The sequence below is a fragment of the Volvox carteri genome (genome assembly GCF_000143455.1).
Source record: "Volvox carteri f. nagariensis unplaced genomic scaffold VOLCAscaffold_48, whole genome shotgun sequence".
NCBI classification, from domain to species: domain Eukaryota; kingdom Viridiplantae; phylum Chlorophyta; class Chlorophyceae; order Chlamydomonadales; family Volvocaceae; genus Volvox; species Volvox carteri.
Window position 1 is genome coordinate 917,866 of NW_003307591.1, and position 20,499 is coordinate 938,364.

Genomic DNA, 20,499 nt, shown 5'->3' on the forward strand with positions numbered 1-20,499 from the left:
GGCGCATTGGTTCTTTAATTGCCGTTGCCTTGACGAGACCTCTAGTTTTCCCTCCACCCACCCAAGGCAATTCCTGGATTGCCGCAATCCAGCAGTTGACGCTCACCCGGCGTGGGCCCTCGAGGTCCTTGGGGTTTTTTAACGGTGCAACACAGGTAACTGCCATTACTATCGGCCACTACTGCAACTTTCACAATGGGTTGGTGTTGGGAGCTGCCATAGGGATTGTTTTCGAGATTATCTCTATATTGTTTAAGTGGACTATAATATAGTCCACATATGGCCAGCAACGTGCTCGGAATTTCTTGCTCTCCTAGGACTTCTGGGTTTGGTTACCTATTAGGCGACCTAGCAACCCCTACCAAAATGAAACCGCTTTAAGAGCACTCTCAACGCGATCTTAAGCCATATAAAGCACAAGTTGATGCAGCTGTTAAGAGCGTTCTGAGAACGCTCTTATCTGCCATGTTTTAAGATTGTGCCTTCTCAAGCGTTCTTAAGCAATCTCAAGAGATCTTACCCGTTCTCAAGGATATTCTCAAACCATTTTCTCACGCATTCTTAAGCAATCTTTCACCACTCTCAAGCATTCTTACACCGTTCTCTCACCATTCTTAAGCGTTCTTACAGCGTTCTCAAGCATTCTTACACCATTCTCTCACCATTCTTAAGCGTTCTTACAGCGTTCTCAAGCATTCTTACAGCGTTCTCTCACCATTCTTAAGCGTTCTTACAGTGTTCTCAAGCGTTCTTACAGCGTTCTCTCACCATTCTTAAGCGTTCTTACAGCGTTCTCAAGCGTTCTTACAGCATTCTCTCACCATTCTTAAGCGTTCTTACAGTGTTCTTACACCGTTCTCTCACCATTCTTAAGCGTTCTTACAGCATTCTCAAGCATTCTTACAGCATTCTTATAGCGTTCTCACAGCATTCTCAAGCGTTCTTACAACATTCTCAAGCGTTCTCACAGCATTCTCAAGTATTCTTGCAGCATTCTCAAGTGTTGTTACAGTGTTCTCAAGCATTCCGTCCCCCAGCATTCTTAAACCGTTCTTAAGGGTGCCTTCAAACAGAGGTATGCCCAACAAAAACCTAGGGCCACCATCTCGCTAGAGCCCGATTCTCACAGCAGACCACTTTCCCATTCGGGCAGACACACATATGAGGTCCAGGTCCACCATGCCCGCACTTATACCTACAACATATCTACAATCACACGCTCGATCCATGCTGGAACTGCATATGGTACTGCAGCATACCAAATGAATGAGTGTTATGATGGATCCCTGAACGCGATCACAAGGCCTATGCTGAGGGGCTCGCAACAAGGCGCATGGACAGGACAGCCCAATAGCCAAGTACAGCCCCATACACTGCCTACACTTCCCACACCTAAGGTGGTTCCTAACAGGGCGTGTATCACTCCAAGTCCACCGTATCCAACTGCTTCTTGCTCAGCCCAGTGGTCCTCATGGCCCACTGGACTGCGGTCATCTTGCCCTTGACTGCGAGCAATCCCACAATGGGCCATCGCACCTGCAGACAGAAGCAACCAGAACAAAGTCAATACATGTGATGCAGACGTGCTATCACAGCTCAACCTTGATTTACCTTCTGGAAGAGGCGGAGTGGCCGGTCGTTTAGTGCAAAGGACTGGCCAGTCGGGGGAATGTGCACAGTGCCAAGGTCCTTGATGACTGCCATGGCGCGGCCAATCACCAGGAGATCAGTGCAGCCGTCAGCGGTCTCGTCATCCTGTATGTTCATAGGGGGTAAGAGGCCAGGCGGCAGTTACAAGCATGCCATAACACGCCTTGAGACATGGGGTTTGGGGTCCACCTACCGGGCACTGAACTAACAAAAAGTGATCTGGATGACCACAGCGATCTGCTTTCTCATGTCTAAGTAGATATTTAGAAAGAACAAAAGAAGACCTTTCCAACGGTGTAATTTTCAGGTACAACGGTTGGTCGTACACCCCCCTTCTACAGGGAGCGTGTACCTGCCTAGTAATAGCATCATAGTACTATATTACTATATATAGTACTATTTCTTACTATACTATACTATTTGGGAAAATAAATATAGTATTTTTGCCAACCCTATATCCAAACCCAGAAGTCCTAGGAGAGCAAGAAATTCCGAGCACGTTGCTGGCCATATGTGGACTATATTATAGTCCACTTAAACAATATAGAGATAATCTCGAAAACAATACAGAGATTGCCTGGTGTAATTTTAGCAAACTAAAGTACACCAGATCTCTATAGAAAATCTTTATTTAAATTGTATATTGGATCTAGTTATACTAGTTGTAATAGACCCAATATACAATTTAAATAAAGAGGAAATATTATGAAATAGCATTTTATATAAAAAGAGATAGTTTGATTTTTAGCCCTCGGTGCAGAGCTGTTTCAAACCCCATCACACCTCCTTTCTTTAGGTGCCGTGTGTTCCTCCACTTGGTCTTAGTGGCACCGTGCAGCTTATCAAAGACGAGGTCCTCCGTGACCTTTTCGTGCCTCTTCATGCCCACCAGAGAAGCAACTTTATCAACCCCCCCAAAGTCTGCAACGATCTTTGCCAGGCACGGCTTCAAGTTCTGCAAAAGCACAAACAACAATGCACTGTGGTGTAGATCTGCGCTAGATCTGGCGGCATGCACTGTGGTGTGGATATCTGGTTTCTCCCTCTAGGACATGGTGCTTGTTCGATGAAGAATGTCAATCAGCCAGTGGATAGGAATAGATTGTACACCATGAAACCCCACCCACACACCCACCTTGATGTTTTCGAAGATGCTCGTAGCAAGGAAGTCATCCCGGAAGTCATCAAGAATGCGGTCTGTAGGGGTGGTGCTGGTCCTGCAGCAGCGCATGCTGGACCGCTTGGGCTTCTTTGCACGACCCCTGCCACCCCCGCACATAGCTGCCAGGCCGGCGGAGAGGCGCTGAAGCTCCACAGGCTTGAGCGGCTTGGGCCCCTCCTTCAGGACGGTCACAAGTTGATCTGTGAACACCGTGGCAGCCTGCCGCCTTGGATCGGTGAAGTCCTCCCCACATAGACCGCCCACGTCGCAGAGCTTCTCACAGACCTCGTAGGCACGAAGGAAAGTACCCTCGTTGCTTGCAGACAGGGTGTACTGGGATGGCCAGCTAAGGATGGCCGCCAGGACACGGCCGGCCTCATTGTTCAGCATAAGGCCGTGTGAATTAGCATGCTGTTTTTATGCATCGGTGAAGATGCTGAGGTAGGTGTCAGGGTCAGGTGCGACCTCCACAGCAGCTTCTATGGCTGCATCATCGTCGGTCCTGGGCCGTTTTTTCTGCACTGCAAGGAGGAAATGGGTTGGGATCGATCCCAGATATCTGTTGCCTTTGCATGCATTCATTTTATTTGCCGACATTGACATGGAGCAAGGCATCCCGTGAAAATGCACGTGATTGCAAACATGAACCTAAGAGAAACACTTGTAACCCAGATCGCGTCAAACAGTATAATTTGGAAAATTGGAATGAGAGAAATGGTCTGCGGTAACCGTATGAAGGGAAATGAATGGTTTGACCCGATCTGGACCCGGTCATACCTTATTGCGGACTGCACCCTCGGCGGCAGCGGCTTTCCTCTTTGTCGCAGCATGCATAGTAGCAATACGTGCTGATTGTCGAGGGTGTCCTTCTTCAGCTCCTCGTTGTGAGCGCTGTTTTGGCAGACGAGATGGAGGCTTGCTTGAAGGCCTGGCGACCTGTAGTCCAAGGCTTGCTAGCTTCTTTAAATTCCTCTGGATGATGAGAGCTCTCTCTTCTTCAAGTGTGTTCCTCAACGACCGTTCTGGGGACACAGACCTCGAGGACCCCTGTCCGCTATTTGGACTATTCTGCCTGGATGTCATCTACAAAATATGAGCACATCGGCTTCGATTCGTTGGTACTGTCCAATTCTGCGAAGTTAAGACCAGGATTCAGCATAATTTTCAAGATGCCGTACACTTCCGGACCAGGGTCCGGAATTGCACGGCATTTCACCTCTTGCTGCCCAGAAGTCATGTGAACATTTGGACAATTTGCAGCACCAATAAGAAACGTCACTGGGTTTAGCACTATGTGATTGCTGTGAAAATGGCACCATCTGGTACCTTTATGCAGATACGCGACCTGTACTTACAGAAGAGACAAATAGGCCAACACCTTAAACGTGAAGTGTTTAACTTTGCGTGCCTAGTGCCGCACCGGAGAAACCTTCATAGTTATTGTCGATGGCATTGAGTGGGTTGCTACAGTGCCAAGGCGCAGCAAGCCAGACGATCTCGTATCAATGAGATTCTCGGCTGGCAATGAGGTGAATACTGTGCCAGGTTGTTGCTGAGAAGTGTTCGGCGCGCAAACAGATTGTCTCCGTCCTCACAGGTGGAGAGGACGCTTGTCGGAATGCTTGGTAGTGGTGCCAAGGAGGAGAGCCTGAAGAGGTACATCCGTAGCCTCCCTGAGCACAGCAGCGGGTTGTGTACCATGCCAGGGGTCCCTGCACGCAGCACGGCTTTGTCTGAGCATGCCACTTCAAGCTTTGCGCTTCACCTCTGTGCCGCCAGTGTCATCACATCACAGGCAGCCAGCGCGGCTGACAGGACCATGACAACGGTGGGTTTCCAGCTCCAGGGCTGGGCGGGGAGCGATATGCATGGGCACCTTTACAAACAGATTGTGTATGTCACAGGGGAATGAAGAAGCTTTGAAGGCTGGTGAGGAGGTGGTGACCTCCGGGGGAGCTGAGGTATGTACCACTGCCCTGTCGCCGGCCCGCGGCCTTCCATCCTTCCCCCACCCATCACACACACGCACAGTCTTCTTGCCTGTCACCATCCACCCAGGGAGGTGATGCTGCCATGGTGGACCCGGTGAAGCATGGCGGCACTGGTGATGCTGGCGAGTATGGGGTGTCCGAGGATGGCACAGAGGTCTCTGGTGCTGGCCAGAGCAATGGGCTGGCCCCTTCAGAAGCAGGCGAACAGGTAGGATTATGGGTGAGATCAAGACCAAGCTCATGCATGGCAGGGGGGAGCAGAGTCGCACCTTGAGTGTCGTGCAGTCTCCCTGACCCCCGTCCGTCCCCTGTCGCTGCTCCTGCAGTCAGAGGAGCTGGTTCATCGAGGCTTTGGTGTGTGCAACGAGACCAGGAAGAGAAAGCGGGCCCCAAACATGACCCGGCTGGTGGCGGACGATGAGGAGCAGCAACGGGAGATGGACAGGGGACACAATGATACAGATGATGCCACTCCATGGTATCCATGCATGGCAGGACAGCAGGTGGGCAGGCCTGAGGGGTGGGGTCGGTCCACATAATTGAGGGTACACCGGTGTACCACAGAGCATGCAACGGGTGCACCACATGACACTCCACAGGAGCAGCACGACGGGGTGGAGTGTGTCGGCTGGGGATGGCACGAAGGGGGGCATCCTCAGATGCACTTGCTTGCTGTGTTCAGTACTCCGGTACACCAGGGCTTCGGTGCAAGTCTGCTTCCCGCTGCCATGACTGCCCGTCGACCAACCTGGCAAACCTGTCATGCCTCCTGTGCATCACTCTGTGTGACGCGGCCTGCAGGAGGAGGATGCCCGTGGCGGTGAGGCGGCTGCTGTGCCATCCCCGTCGGCTGCAGGACGAGCTGCCATGCCCAGCCCACGGTTTCCGTGCACGGTAAGACAGCAGGTGGGGGAGCCTCCGGGGCGGGGTCGGTCCGTGTGAGGGAGGGTACGCACACAACGGGTGCACCGCATGCCACTGCCCGTTGACCAACCTGGTGAACCCATCGTGCCTCCTGTGCATCACTCCATGCAATGCGGCCTGCAGGAGGGGGGCGCCTCTGCTACTGTGCAGCTGCCACTGCAGGCGCCTGAGGATGCCCGTGGTGGTGAGGCGGCTGCTTTGCCATCCCCGTCAGCTGCAGGACCAGCAGCCATGCCCAGCCCACGGTTTCCGTGCATGGTAAGACAGCAGGTGGGGGAGCCTGAGGGGCGGGGTCGGTCCGTGTGAGGGAGGGTGCACCACAGAGCACACAATGGGTGCACTGCATGACACTGCCCGTTGACCAACCTGGTGAACCCGTCGTGCCTCCTGTGCATCACTCCGTGCGACGTGGCCTGCAGGAGGGGGGCGCCTCTGCTACTGTGCAGCTGCCACCGCTGGCGCCTGAGGATGCCCGTGGTGGTGAGGCGGCTGCTTTGCCATCCCCGTCATCTGCAGAACGAGCTGCCATTGCCGGCCCACGGTTTCCATGCACGGTAAGACAGCAGGTGGGGGAGCCTGAGGGGCGGGGTCGGTCCGTGTGAGGGAGGGTGCACCACAGAGCACACAATGGGTGCACTGCATGACACTGCCCGTTGACCAACCTGGTGAACCCGTCGTGCCTCCTGTGCATCACTCCGTGCGACGTGGCCTGCAGGAGGGGGGCGCCTCTGCTTCTGTGCAGCTGCCACCGCCGGCGCCTGAGGATGCCCGTGGTGGTGAGGCGGCTGCTTTGCCATCCCCGTCAGCTGCAGGACCAGCAGCCATTGCCAGCCCACGGTTTCCATGCACGGTAAGGCAGCAGGTGGGGGAGCCTCTGGGGCAGAAGTGTCACGGACTACATTCGGAGGCTTTTTGCTTCGAAGCACTACTCCAAGGAAATCAGGCATCATGCGAAATCTGCTGCCGAACGTGGGTTGCCAGACAGGTTCATCTGTGACATCACAGACGGCAAGGCTTACATTGTCATGAAGGAATCTGAACAAGGCGGACAGCCTCCCCTGCGTGACACGGACATCCTCCTCGGTGTCTTCACTGATGGAGTCCAGACATACAAGGACGATGCTAGTTACAGTCTGTACCCCGTCGCCATCACAGCATACAATTTCAGCCCAGACATAAGGTGGGGCACTGTCATCAGTGGATCCCCCAGTAGGGCCATGCACATCCATCCAATTGCATTGCCAACCCTGTCTGTCCAACTTGGGTTCAGGTACACCCACGGTGCGACAACGGTCCTTGGCATCCTGCCAGGTTCACGAAAGAAGGATGAGGGGGAGAGGCCGCGTGTTGGGTGCATGTTGAAGCTCCTGTCCAGGGAGCTGGAAAGCCTGGCAGAGTGCGGGGTGGATACTTTCGATGCACACACGGAGTCCTACATCAGTGTCAGGGTTAGACTTCTCACGGCCGGTGGGGATTACCGGGCCATCGAGGACATGCTGCGAATGTCAGGGGTGCCACGAGTAAAACATGGCTGCTATAAGTGCTGGACAGCTGGCAGCAAGGGTGTCCACAAGTACAACTATCCCGGAGCATGGACGTGGCTGGACGGTGACGACCCGATTAGGCGGCCTGCCAGTGTGCTGAACCCCATCACAGATGCCACAGGACAGTCTATCACAAGGATAGCCAATGAGCCTCGGCCAGCAGTACGGACAAAGGTGGAGCTCGTGGCCATGACTCCGGTAGGGACCAATGTTTGTTGTGCATTACTGTGCACAGGATAACACATGTAAATAACTTTGGACACTGCCAATGCAGGTGCCCACCCATGGTGGCGAGGTGGAATCTGCGCCAGTAAGTATGGGGTGTTACAATGGAGGGAAAGAATGGGTGGCGGACCTACCAGTATCCAGTGTTCCTGTCATTATGCACTATAACCCTGCACCAGACAACTCCCGCAGCATTCACGTCTGCAATCGCCTTTGTCACGCAGGCGCTGCACCACCTTGCCCTGTTGGACCTCGACCACTTCAACACGGACCTGGGCCTCCACTACGACCCCATGCATACGCTAGCCAACAGCTCGCGTGATCTTTTCAAGCTTGCCATGGGTGGCGCCTGGGTGACTGATGCCGTCCACCAGTGAGTATGTCCAGAACCGTGAGTTGCTTTGCAGTGCAGTGAAGTGAGACCGTCGGTTGGGTGACACAGCAAGGCTACCTTAACAAAATTCATTTGCCGGCTGTGCACATCACTCTTGCTGGCATGAGCTCAACGTCAACAGACGGACATGGGAGGGGACGCCATGGTTGACACCCAGCGTTGATCGGATGGCCTCAGCTGTGGGATTGGTGGCAGCAGTCATCCCCTCAAGGGACGGTGGCGGATCACGCCTGCACAGCCTCTTCAAGCCCGGAAAGAGTGTGAAGATGCACACATGGTGCTTTCTTGCTAGCCCATATGGAGCCTACATCTTTGGCCACGCCACTGGAATCGGTTCTCCTCAGCTTGAGGTGATGCTGCAGCTGCTTTGCAGCGTGTCCTTCCTGATGGACAAGGCCGTGCCGCGGGAGGACTGCTTGCCAATCCTCCATGGTGTCGCTCGTGCCGTGACACTGATGGAGATTCACCTGCCTTCCTGCGAACTAGACATGAAGTTGCATCAGCTGCTGCACCTCGCGGAGTGAATTGAACACCTTGGGCCAAGTTTCACAACCACGATGTGGGGCTACGAATCACTGTGGAACCATTTGGTGAAGCTGATGAAGAACAAGCAGTACCCCGAGGCTACCTGTATGCGCAGCTAGATACATAAGGAGTCAGTGATTCTAGCTGCTGAGAGGTTACCCGAGGGCCTCTGCACTTTTGAACCCCCACAGGACGCCGTGTCCGCTGGAAAGTTGACCCATCAGCAGAAGGCATATTGGACGGTCACTAATTCCACCGGCCCCAGCGTTGACACTATCTCCGGAAACGCTGCAATAGGATTTAAGCAGGCACGGCGTGAGACCCTTCCGGAAGGCTTCCTCCTGGAGATGCATGAGACTTACCTGCGCCACAGCACTGACTACTCTGATTTATTTGGTGTTTTCACCGCCTGGCTGTGGGAGCAGTGGACTGATGACACGACCCCGGGGCCATTCCTGTCCGACTATCTTTCACACCTGAGGCTAAGGACCCATTCAAGAAGGATGCTGTTGCACCGGGACAGCCATGGCTCTGTGTCCATGCGGAACAAGGTGTGAAACCTGGTGTGACTGCCCTGTGATGCATGCCTGTCTTCATCGCTACAACTTGGTAAATACACTCACCACCTTGAGCGACCGTGCCGTACCTATCTGCTGGTGTGCCTCTTGCCTGCATCTGTAGGTGCTTGCCAAGTGCTGCCTCAGTGAGCTGTGGTGCCAAGATGTGTGGGTGCAGCCGGGTTTGCTGTTGGGGTCAAAGCCGGTCAGTGGTATACATCTCGCAGGCAGGTTCCTGGAGAAGCTCGTGGCCATCAAGCTCAACAACAATGTGGAACTCACTGCATTCGATAGCAACAAGCCTAAGACATCACAGGCCTGCTGGTTCATCACCCGGAGATGCAACTCCAGCGACAAAATGTGGGCAGGGAAGGTGCTGGGCTTGTACCGCTACAGGTCGCCATTGAACAGGGATAAGTTCGATGTGGTGCTGGAGGTCGAATGGCATGCTCCCCTGCTGGGGAACAACAGTGATGCCGAAGTTGCGGTCGACCAGTTCATGAATGTCCCCTTGGTGGACGCCAGGGCTGCCAGTGTGTCCAACACAGGCTCTCGTTACTACCTGGCTGAGGATGTTGCGCCTTGCCGGGTGCACATCTTGCCACACCCCCATAAGCGGGCGCCCTGTGTGTTCTTTCAAGAAGCTACAGCTTCATGCGGGTGGCTGGCTGGGAGGCCCTGCAGCCACAGACCCCATGGGCGAGGTCACGGTAGCAGCACATTAATATTAGCACTGCAAGACCTCTGAATCCCTTGTGGCTTGCTCTTGAGGGGCAATCGTTAGTAACACATTGGTGGAGTGGAGGGCAAATCGTGGGGACTGGTGGGCATGGTCGCCCAGGCCCTCGAATGGTCGGACCGTGGCCTGGGCGGGGCTTCTCAATGAAGGTACAGCTGATGGTATGGCTGATGGATAACCGAATGAATGTTGTGCACAGGGACGTATTGGTGAAGTAATAGGTAATGGGAGTGGCACATTACTATGCAAATCGACAGAAATTGCTTGGGGCCCGTTCCATACGTTGACTGACTAAATCCTTTGTTGGATAGTTCATTGTTGGGGCATGTCTGCTTTGCTTGTATACTGGGGCGACTTCCTGGTTCCAGCCAGTACTAGTTTTCGAAGGGCCTTACCCGCGGGTCCAGAGCAGTAGGGGCCCTCATGGTCGGTCTTGCAAACACCGATATGAGGCAAGCCGTCCCTTGATCTTCAAGTTCACTCTCTCCTTCTGTTGCTTGCACTTATCCTCTATACATGCCTTTAAAGCCTCTATGAGATGCATCGAGATACCGTTGAAGCCCTGGTGAAGTGTGTCCACGGGTACACTGGTAAATGTCGGTATTTGCAAAGCCCCATAACGCAACCTCCTCGCCCACAAATCCGACCTCGTTCCGTTGCTTCAGGGTGACATCCCCTGCCAGCAATACATATACCTTGCTCGACGAAGGTATTGTGTTACACCAGTAGTGTTTGCTGCCTGCTGTTACCTCCCCAACCAAGAGCATCTCCCAACTGTGTACTCTTGGCCTGGTGTTACACATCACCTTCATGTCTTCCTCATGGCGCAGAGGTGGATCAGAATCCAGGCTGATCATGTCATCCTTCGTGGCCAGTGTGGACACATCTCTAAAGTAACGCAGGCCAAGGGCTTCCCACTGTTCCTGCAGATCTGCAATGAACGCTCCGAGCGCCAGCCTGCACTCGTGGGCCTTCCCCTTGCTATCATGCATGGTCATTGTCCTGCTCACAAAGAAAGGCAGTGGGCAGTGAACATTCACAACATGCTATGGTTTTTAAGCACAGCTAATATCTGCACTGCTATATGGCGTTTGGGTTCAGGTTTGCGCTTCACATGGGCACTATAGTGGGGATAGATAGCTAATTCTCTCCATCTCTCATGTTTTAGATCGCCCATCAAGCCCGTCTGAAGCTCTTTCTTGAGGCAGCAGGATTACAACAACAAGCAGCAGAAAGAACTTCATTTCCATGCGATTGGCACGAATTAGAAGGTAATTTTTTGGTATTAAATCAGTTATCAGAACTCTTACCCGTAACTAGCTTGCTTGAAAGGCTTCAGCACTTGCTCCAGGGCAACCTGCAGCACTTTGCGCATTTACAACCGCCATGGAAACATAGCTGTTTAGGTTGCTGCACCATGCATGCAAGCAAGCGTCATTATCCTCGAGAGCTCTCGTGGAGCAACACTCGGCAGCAGTGCAATGAGGGATGTGACCCTCTCCGTCCTCCCATCATATCACACATCCGGCATGTCCTTAAGATATTGACCCCCTATTTGCCAGCCACCTGCCCCTGAAATTCTAACCTCGTGCCAAAGTCGATGCATGTGTCATTCAGGAGCTCGCTTTTTCCAAGATGTTGAAGGTCTGTGGTGCAGATCTGCAAGCTGTTTGTGCAAGCACCCATGGGAGGGTACGAGCACTTGAGGACAGGCTTCTTCTGCACGGCCACTGGTACTGCAGAGGAAGGACCTGCTTCAGCCATGCTGACTGATTCTGTGTGATCCGCCGAGTCGGCATCAAGATGGATACAAGGCTTGGTGCTGTTTCGTGGTACATCACAAGGCGTCTGCTGAGGGCACACAGCACAGGGAGAGCAGGGCCTAGTAAGCAAAGAGATAAGTGGCTGTGTAGCAGCACCACACCAACATAATGGCCAAAAACTGCAAGGATTTCATGTACTGAATATGTGTAAAACCAGGCAAAGCGTAGTCAGGGAGATGCCAAGGGAGCTGAACCTTTTTACAACATGGGTTGTTGTAAACCCCTGTAGTCATCACCCAAACCAGGACATCTCTAATAGCATCTCACAGGCCATCATCCTTACATATCCACAAGGTGCATGCACGCACCACACACACATCTTGTGACCCCACCCTGCCTGTTTGCGGGAGTGAATGGCAGGTTTGTTTGTGTGCACACTGGATGAATTCAATGCCCTGCCTTCATTACTGAAGACGTGGCCTTCACTACATGTAAATGAAGTAAATGAAGTAACATGCGCGAGCCAAGCATGTTTGCATCCCTGGCCCACACCCAAACCAAACACTTACCAGGTTCACTGCCTGCTTCCCGGTGGTCGCATTTTGGCCTTCAGTGCGAGGCTGCAGAGGCACCTCCACTGGAATGGCACCTTCGCCGGCCAAGGTTCTGAACTGGCTGTTCGTAGCCTTGCTGGCAGTTGTTGTGTTGGCCTCGTTCAGCTCCTATATATAATCAGACATAAAGAAGATGTTAAACCGTGCTTCCTTTTAAATGGTGCAGTAGGGATCATAATGATGGCCTGGTCTAGAGACATTACGACGTAAGATCCTGGGTCCGATTCCTGGTTACATCCCCAACAATGTCGGGGGCGTGAGATTATGGCTAGGTAGCCCAAGAGATATGGAGTGGAGGTGACAGTTCATGGACCGAAATGGAGTGGATGACTTGACTGGATGACGTGAGGAGGGGTCAGCAGGATCAAACTGACTTGGACTTGCAGTTTGTATGGTGTTGTACAGTGTGGTAATGGTGATGACTCACCTTCTGCTGCTCATTTGCAAATCTGGCCCAGGCTGCCTGCGGCCAATGAAAGTTGTAGAAAGGCGGGGGGGGCTTGCGCACATCGAACTGTAGGCATTGAACTTTTCCAATGAGGTCGCTGTCATTGGGGGGAGCAGCTGCATCAGCACGCTTCCAGGCCTCCTCAATCACAGCTTGTGAGGGAAGATTCAACCCATGGATCTCGTCGAGGACGTACAATCTGCCGCCGTCGTGGAGAAGCCTGTTAAATTTTTCTCGGTCCGATTTCTTCGTGAGGCCCAACAGGTGCCCCAGCACAGTGACCTGCAGGCAACATTTCAAAGGGAGTAGCCTATATGAGGTGTCTCCCGTCACGGGCTTCATGACAGCAAAAAGACGAGCAGCGTCCTTACTTTGCCGTTTCCATCTGTGAATTTCATATCATATATGCTTGTTGGGGACGCATCGACTGGTGCCAGACCGTGATGCCTTTGAAAGACGAGTTTCACCCGTGGATGTGAAGGAAGGGAGGCAAGGAAGCAGGCAAGCTTGAAGACGAGCATCTTCGCCACATTCTGATTCTGTCGCCAATTCCTAATCCCTGCCAGCGCGGCCGTAATTAAGCGGGTAAATAATTCCACTGCTGGCTCCATGGCGGCGGCGGTGGCAAACGTGGTATAGTTGAAAGGTGGTCGGAAGCGAAATGAGAATTATTTTTTAACAGTGAGCTAATGACACGTGTTAACAAGTGGTTATTGAGACAAGCGCCTTCGCGACATGACAGTTTCTGTTGGTCGAGAGTTCGACGAAGGTCCGCTTGTTTAAGATTTTCTTCAGCGGCAGTCCAACAACACGTCTACATGCTATTCTTCTGAAGGTGGATGTGTTACGACCTTCGTAGCACTTAGAGCGCCTGCCGGTGAACGAGGAATGTTTGCGAAGCTACGCAGGCGACGGGCGGGCCCCGCACTGGGTACGGATGGAGCACTGGAAGTCCAGCCGTGAAATACCAGCAGGATAGCTTTTCGAGAATTTTCTAATACACAAATTCTATTACACAGAACAAATGATGCGGATACATGCCGCATAATCCATGGGATGCCATAAGTATGTCTCCGATCGTTACCCTTCTGGCAAGAAGTCACCTTTCATATTACACGAATATTATGTACAAATAAAGGATTGAAGTGCACTGCAGCAGGGCAGCAGAGTCTATTTCACATGTTGCACATGCCATGTCATCTGGGCCAGAGGCATATGCATTACAGCAAAGATTTGGCATAATGGTCTGTGTTTGCAAAATGGCTATGCAAGCATAGAAAGCATTATTCCTAATCCGGTGAGCCGTATCAGATCTAAGTACGTTCCCCGAACAAACGGGGTGCGCAAGCGACGTTAGACTTTCAGAACCGAGCGAAAAGACAGAAATCCCTGCTCCGAATATTAACGCTTACAGTCCATCATCCTTACTTAGCGTTCCATGCGCCGCGGTGCTAACTCTGCATCCGTTTCCTTCCTTACAATGCACATCCGTCAGGGCCAGAGTCTTCGTAGCAATCTTTCATATTCAGCACGTAATGAACCCTTCATGGACATCAGCTGCATTAGCCTGACTTGTCGTCCATGCAGCAGCCTGGGCAAATGGCCCAACGCGATTTAAGTTTGCTGCTGCTTGCGGCCAAGAAACATGCACTCCAGAACTGTCATATCATCCCCTGGTTGTATTTGGTTTGCCTACAAGTCGACGTGGATACCACCTGCTGTGACCGCCGTATCGGAAGACACTTTTCCTGTACGGGCGGAACCAACAACAGGCGAAGTTCAGAACCCGACTAGTAGCTAAAATTCAGCATTCAGAGAGTTAAACGTCCCCGTCCGTGACTTGCACATAACAATCCAAGCATCTCCTAAGCGTCTTTCTCCCCTTCCGTAAGGCCATCGCGTCCACCAACGCACGTCTTACATCCGCCCAGTCCAGTGCCGTTGAAGCAGTGACGAGTAATATGAACGCCTAAGTAATTCCTGAACATCCGCTGCGTTTGCCTGGCATTGTCGTATAGGAGGTCGCGTCGGCATCAGGCCATCAACGTTGTGCCCAGGACAACACTTGCTGCAGCCAAGAAACAGAGATTATATCTATTCGTTCATCCCCTTGGTCTTAGGGTTGCCCCTAAGACGACGTAGATACCACCTCCTGACACCGCCGTATCGGAAAGCACTTTTCCGGTACGGGCGTGCATGAGTTTAAGAACTGAACACAAAGGAATAAATCACTATGACCTGGTGACCAACTAGAAAGAAAAATGTTGCCTTCCATGGTTAACACATACCGTTGCATGCCCTGTATATGCGATAAGAAAGTTGCCTCATGTCCATCCGTCCGGTCCAGACACGTAAGAGCAATTTTCCATAACACGGGTGTAAGCACCGTTCAGGATGTCCGTCGTGTTTGCCATCCCAAGCATTGTGTTGTGCTGTACCACTGCCGTACGGCCAACCGCCGTACACTGAAGCTCGCTCTGCTGTACATATTGTATATATCAAATGCTCTCAAGGCCACAGGATGCAGGGATATTCTCCATGCGCAGCCTAACAAAAACAAAAGCAACAACAACGGCGCTACTTCTCCTCGCGCGATGGCTGGACTTGGAGGCTCTTAACGGCTTCAGCTGCCCCAAGCCCACTCCCATGGTCCGTTGGGGGGTATATGGTTACAACAATGCAGCACGCACACTCGGACATACATATATGCCATTGTCCTGCCGTACAAGTGCGATGCTGTACGATGTTGCATGATGTAGCACCCTCATCCGGCATGTCCATGTTTGCGCTCATCATGCCAAGTGAAACAGAAGCCGAGGAGCCCTACCAGAGGCAAAAAGCATGCCGCAGCCAACGAAAACCCTTTAGGCATACGACCTCACAGCGATGTTCTTTTTTTAAGATGACAGCCGTGACGTGCATGGTGAGCACCGCCCCTCAGCACGGTGATTTTTGGATCCTCGGTTTTTGCAAACCCTACATCGTCTCATCATTATTTTTCATAAATATTTTTTCTTATAAAATATCGAAATTATTATCAACCATATCACAAATCATCTTGAGGAATCTTTTTATTTATCATTTAAGCGTCCTAGCATGTACAAGCTCTACTGAATCTGTCATCCAACAGTTTGCCTGTGGCCCGGCGTCCGGACCTTGCCGACTGAGCACCCAGTAAAACATCATCTCGACTTCTTGGGGCATACCTGAGCGCAGCAAAAGGCACAAACATATGAACACGAACGTGTGTGTTTCCATCCTAGCTTTCCCAGTGTACGACAGTCCGTTGTGGCCCTCGATGGCCCCCCTACCACCATGCTGCCGGGGTATATACATGTTCCCTTGCGGGGTCTATCTGGGGGGTCTATCTTCTCGCGCGGTAATACCACTTACCACTGCTACGAACACGTGCGAGTACGAGTGCAGTGGGTAACAAGAACCGGCAGGCAACGACGAAGACGCAAGCAAAAGCGTTGGGCGCCACAGCAGCAGAAGATGCGCGCCAACACATTATTCTTATTAAAAAAGACACGCCGGCGGCGGCGCCCCTCGTCAAGCGGTTTAGGGGGCTGCTATTATAAACACTAAGGCACCTCATCCCCCGGGATCTACAACACAAGTGCACAACGGCAATAATTTTAAATTTAAATTTAATTTATTTATTGATACTTTACCACTGCAGCAACGCCAAGTAGTAGCGAATCTTATTAGTTTGGTTCGCAAACACTGTTATCTCAAGTTCTCATTATCTGAGCAGCAAAAGCGCGCCCCCAAGCAACCTCGGAACCAAAACAAAAGCCAAAACAGGACCGATGTTTCGAACACGCACAGGACCCAACCCGATCAGCACGACCCCCAAAAATGCCATTCTTATTACCTGTGTTCGTGCTCACGACCTTGACCACGGCGCGATGAATCCCTGGCCGCAACGAGCCGAGGTCAACCTGCTCCGCGACACGGTGGCGCACTAGCGGTCGGTACTTGGGGTCTCGGAGCAGCAGCATCGTGAATCGCTCCAGTGGACCCGTTACTGCTTTATTGGCCGGCGATGCGAACGCGAACACTCGGGAAATGTCCTCGCACCTGCGACCATTATTCGCCGCGTCATATCGCACATCAGCCTTTTGTACATCGCGCACGATATCAGGACTTCACGCTTTACTTGCTTTTTCTTTTCTTATCGCCCAATACTAATGAACATTAACAAATAAAAATACAATCTTTTTCGCCTTCCTGGCAAAAGGCGCAAGCCGTAGAATTATGTGTGCTCAAAAACGAAACTTTTGTTTTGAAACGTTTGTTTGTGTTTCTCGAAACATACACTACGTTTGGAGGACCCAAAGCGAGGGAAGGAAAATCACATCACATGTTCAATTCCTAAAAAACGATGGGACTTACGCGAGCGCCGCCAGCTGGATGCCGATGACGGCTTCCGGGGGCAGCGAGGGATGCGGGCCCCGGCCTTCAACATCCGCATCACCATCCCCCATGCTGTGTGCCTCCTCCTCCTCGTTGTCGTCGTCGTCGCTTGCTTTTGACGCGGTCGGCGAGGTCCCCGCAGCCGCTGCCGCTGCTGCTGTCCCAAACTCCGACACCTCCAGACCCATATTCTCGCCCGTTCCTGATACCAGCTGCCAGACATACTCCACGCGGGCGGAGCGGTACCTGCGTTGGCACCCCAAATGCGAGGTTGATTGCACGAGCATGAGAATCAGCATCAGGTTTTTTACAGCATCGCAAAAGTAGTTCCCTTGCTGTAGTTCCCTGCGTTTTTGTATAACAACAATGAACATTCGCTGACGAAAATTGCGTGACGCGTTCTGCATTTTTCTGCCATTTTCCTGTTCCGTACAACCTAAATACCCGGATAATTAAAGCAAATCATATTCCTGGAGGTGTATTCGATTTAAGCATTTGCATGCAGGATGGCCTGGTAAGACTTACTGCGGTGCCAGTCGCTCCTGCGGCATTACGTGATGTGTAACGAAGGAGGAGAAGAAGTGGACCAATGAATGTGGTCCGTTCGTCGGAGGACCAGTTGTTTTTTCCCACATGACACATCAAAAGCAGGTCATCAATCGCCGCGTTGGTGCCGTGCACCACGTTGTGCGACGGCCGTACATACCAGCCGTACATGCCGTACATTATTTCGGGAAGGGGGAAGGGAATCAGCAGAGGTTACGGACACGTCACCAACAGGTAGAAGAAACCCAGTTCCAGGAGCATCCCCAGGTTGAACTAATTTTGTCGTTATATCAGCGGCCCCGACCCACCTACTGCACATACAGCCCCCCCGGACCCCAGTAACCCTCCGCCCCGTCTTTTCAAAACTGTTGCTCCGAAACCCCCAACCCTCAAACCCGCACCTCGCATTCCAGACCGAATGTGAGCACTGCCCGCTCCCCATCCTCCACTGCCACCGCATACCGTAGCACCGCGCGGTCCAGTCCCGTACGCATGCAGCTGAGGCGCTTCACCGACCCACGGGTCGGCGGCGACACGTACAGGTGCCGCGTGGCAAAGCTATCAAAGTTGAAGCCCATCATTCCGGGCGCCTGTTGGACCACGTCACGCAGTGTGACGTGTCGGCTGTCCGGATAATTTGGCGGCGGCTGTGGCAGGGATTGGGACTTCGCAGGTTGGGCAGAAGGTTGCGGTTGAGGCGTGGATGTGATGGGTGCAGAGGAGGAGGAGGCAGACTCCGGGGAGCTGCGGTTTTTCCAGCGGACAGGGGAGGAAGGGGGCACTTGTCTGCTGGGGTGCAGGAGGAGGAGTTTAAAAATATCGGAAAGGGAAAGGAAAATCGGTGATGAATGCCAGTGCTTGGCTAACCCTCCTTATCTGTGACCTTTATGTGCGCGCGTGCGTTCTAATATATGCACTTACTCGCCGCGTTCCATTATGTAGCGCAGTTGTGCGGCTTGGTCCAGGACATGGTCGGGAAAGAAGCCAAGTAATGCATCCTCGTCCCGCTGGCAGACCAGGTCCCAGATGGTCTCCATAGTGTCAGCAGCGGCTTCAAGGGACGTTGGATCAATCTCCCGCTGGCCACCGCCTCGCTCTGGGAGCACTGAACAACATGTACGGTGGAAGCTCAGTCGCTCACGCGAAGGACGCCTAGACGGTCGCCGGCCGGCAACTAGAGACCCTGATAATGATCTTTGCGGGATATCGAGGTTGTGCGTGGTGGAGGCAACGCGGTGAAAAGCACGGGCCTGCAGCTTCCATTTTAAACGCTTTTGCAAGCCCAATGGTGCAGCGGGGACCAGACATTTCACGGAAAAGCATGCACTCAAGCTCATGGATAAAGGATTTCCCTTATACAATAGGAAAGCGTCTATCTTGGCGCGGACGGACTTATCAGCCGAACAGGAATCGAGTGAGCCTCGTTGCAAAGAAGATCATGCCTTCCCTACCCTCATAATTGTATAATGCAAAATAGCTTTCAGTTTCTGTTTACAGAAATGTGAAGGGTGAAAGGCCCGTTCCCATGCACAAGAACCCTTGTCCACCCTTGTCTCGGCCACGTTGAGCCACATCACATTTCCGAAGCTGAAACAGTTTTAAAGCCAAGCCAGGCATTCCTATGAGCAACGGCATTTAGTAATAAGGTTACGACTCCTAGAACGAGCTTCTGCTCCTGTCAGCTTCCTGCCTTCCTTTGTATTAACCCACAAAACACACCAAAATGCAGATGGAATAGATCACATGTATTCAGCCATTACAGCCCTCACAAGCAACGGGATGGGGTCGAAAGCTGGCCTACGATTCCTGGAACTTACTAGAGCCCACTTCTGCTCTTCGCTAAAAGCAAATCAGGCGTGACGACAGATATCTATGGTGCATTGCCGGCATCATGGGTTTTGAAGGGGGGGAAGCGCGCGCAACAGGTATAGTACGGTAACTTACGGTGCGGCACGTGAGAGGACGTCACCCAATTGCGAAAGTCGAAACCATCACGCATTGGAGGTACAGGTTGCGGGAGCTCAGGCAACTTTAAGGACTTGCCAGAAATCATGGTAAACAACATGGGAAAAAAGATAGAGCCCGTCTGACGGCACTGTGCCAGCAGTACTTCTCGCCATGAGTCCACACATTCATCGCCGCTCAGATCATTAAAACACATCCATAACACGAGTTCAGCATGCAGCGGACAGTATTCAGTTCCGGAATTCATAGCGTCTGGCTGTCTCGGACGATAGCAGTTTTGGGTTTCCAAGATATGGCACAAGAAGGAATGGCGACACCACCGCCCCAACGCCCTTCAGGCTGTTCACATGGGGGTATCCTTACCACGGTTTAAATACTCGAGGAGGCGCCGTTGAAGCACAAGCTTGAGCAAGGAGCTGGAGTAAGTAGAGCTTGTGCTACAGCCTGCTGCAGACTTGTTACGTCAGCTTCCTTCCTCTGGCGAAGCCTTACTATCACAATGATAGTGGTAGCAATTATTCCGAGGAACCTTCCACATGCATGCATGCTGCGCAAGTTCCGCGTGCCTTGGATAAATCGCTCGTACAACCAAGAAAGCAACTGCTTGAAGGTGAGCCAAACTGATGCCCTTGAAGCCATGGATTTGAATTTAGCTTGTTTTAGGTAAACTACATTATCACAAGAGATTTGTGAAGTCCTGACGTTTTAATTATTAAGAGGCTCATGAGCTGACGAGCTGGAAACAACCATTCCCTATCAATCAACCATGCGAAAAAACTTGTTTTTCAGTGACCGGTTAATGATTATGATGATTGTTGAGCTGATAATAAAGTTGTTACGGTTGCGTTCTTTTATAACATTTGAGCATATCAGCTGAGGCATTATTGCCTGTGAAGCTAGTGCGGCCTTGGCCGAATTCAGGATTTCTACTTGATTAAGGCCCACAGCGTTGTACGGGAGGCGTTGCTTGGAGCGTTGCACTTGACCCAATCGGGATCCACTGTAAACATTGGAAGCAGGAAACGAGAAGTAA

The 20,499-nt window shown here is 52.1% G+C and overlaps 4 protein-coding genes across 4 annotated transcripts; 1 reads left to right on the plus strand and 3 right to left on the minus strand.

Moving 5' to 3' along the window:
- Positions 1–2,368: 2,368 nt before the first annotated feature.
- VOLCADRAFT_96025 (uncharacterized protein) lies at positions 2,369–3,646 on the minus strand (the record flags this gene model as incomplete). The annotated part of the gene is made up of 3 exons (XM_002955099.1): positions 2,369–2,605; positions 2,786–3,223; positions 3,590–3,646. 3 exons carry the CDS (start codon positions 3,644–3,646, stop codon positions 2,369–2,371), a joined length of 732 nt encoding a protein of 243 aa, XP_002955145.1.
- Positions 3,647–4,095: 449 nt separating this feature from the next.
- On the plus strand, positions 4,096–9,720 carry jtnpB4 (jordan tranposition protein; the record flags this gene model as incomplete). The annotated part of the gene is made up of 17 exons (XM_002955038.1): positions 4,096–4,341; positions 4,410–4,640; positions 4,717–4,773; positions 4,871–5,011; positions 5,130–5,306; positions 5,605–5,623; positions 5,660–5,709; positions 5,851–5,997; positions 6,147–6,293; positions 6,443–6,589; positions 6,651–6,907; positions 6,998–7,469; positions 7,546–7,581; positions 7,721–7,869; positions 8,012–8,240; positions 8,607–8,966; positions 9,097–9,720. Exons 1-17 carry the CDS (start codon positions 4,318–4,320, stop codon positions 9,718–9,720), a joined length of 3,267 nt encoding a protein of 1,088 aa, XP_002955084.1. The 5' UTR covers positions 4,096–4,317.
- A 494-nt stretch (positions 9,721–10,214) lies between these two features.
- On the minus strand, positions 10,215–12,934 carry VOLCADRAFT_96027 (uncharacterized protein; the record flags this gene model as incomplete). The annotated part of the gene is made up of 5 exons (XM_002955100.1): positions 10,215–10,713; positions 11,297–11,562; positions 12,044–12,196; positions 12,516–12,818; positions 12,908–12,934. 5 exons carry the CDS (start codon positions 12,932–12,934, stop codon positions 10,215–10,217), a joined length of 1,248 nt encoding a protein of 415 aa, XP_002955146.1.
- A 2,680-nt stretch (positions 12,935–15,614) lies between these two features.
- Positions 15,615–19,713, minus strand: VOLCADRAFT_118965 (uncharacterized protein; the record flags this gene model as incomplete). The annotated part of the gene is made up of 7 exons (XM_002955101.1): positions 15,615–15,742; positions 16,414–16,619; positions 16,935–17,201; positions 17,481–17,497; positions 17,903–18,245; positions 18,423–18,597; positions 19,446–19,713. 7 exons carry the CDS (start codon positions 19,711–19,713, stop codon positions 15,615–15,617), a joined length of 1,404 nt encoding a protein of 467 aa, XP_002955147.1.
- Between the last annotated feature and the right edge of the window lie 786 nt (positions 19,714–20,499).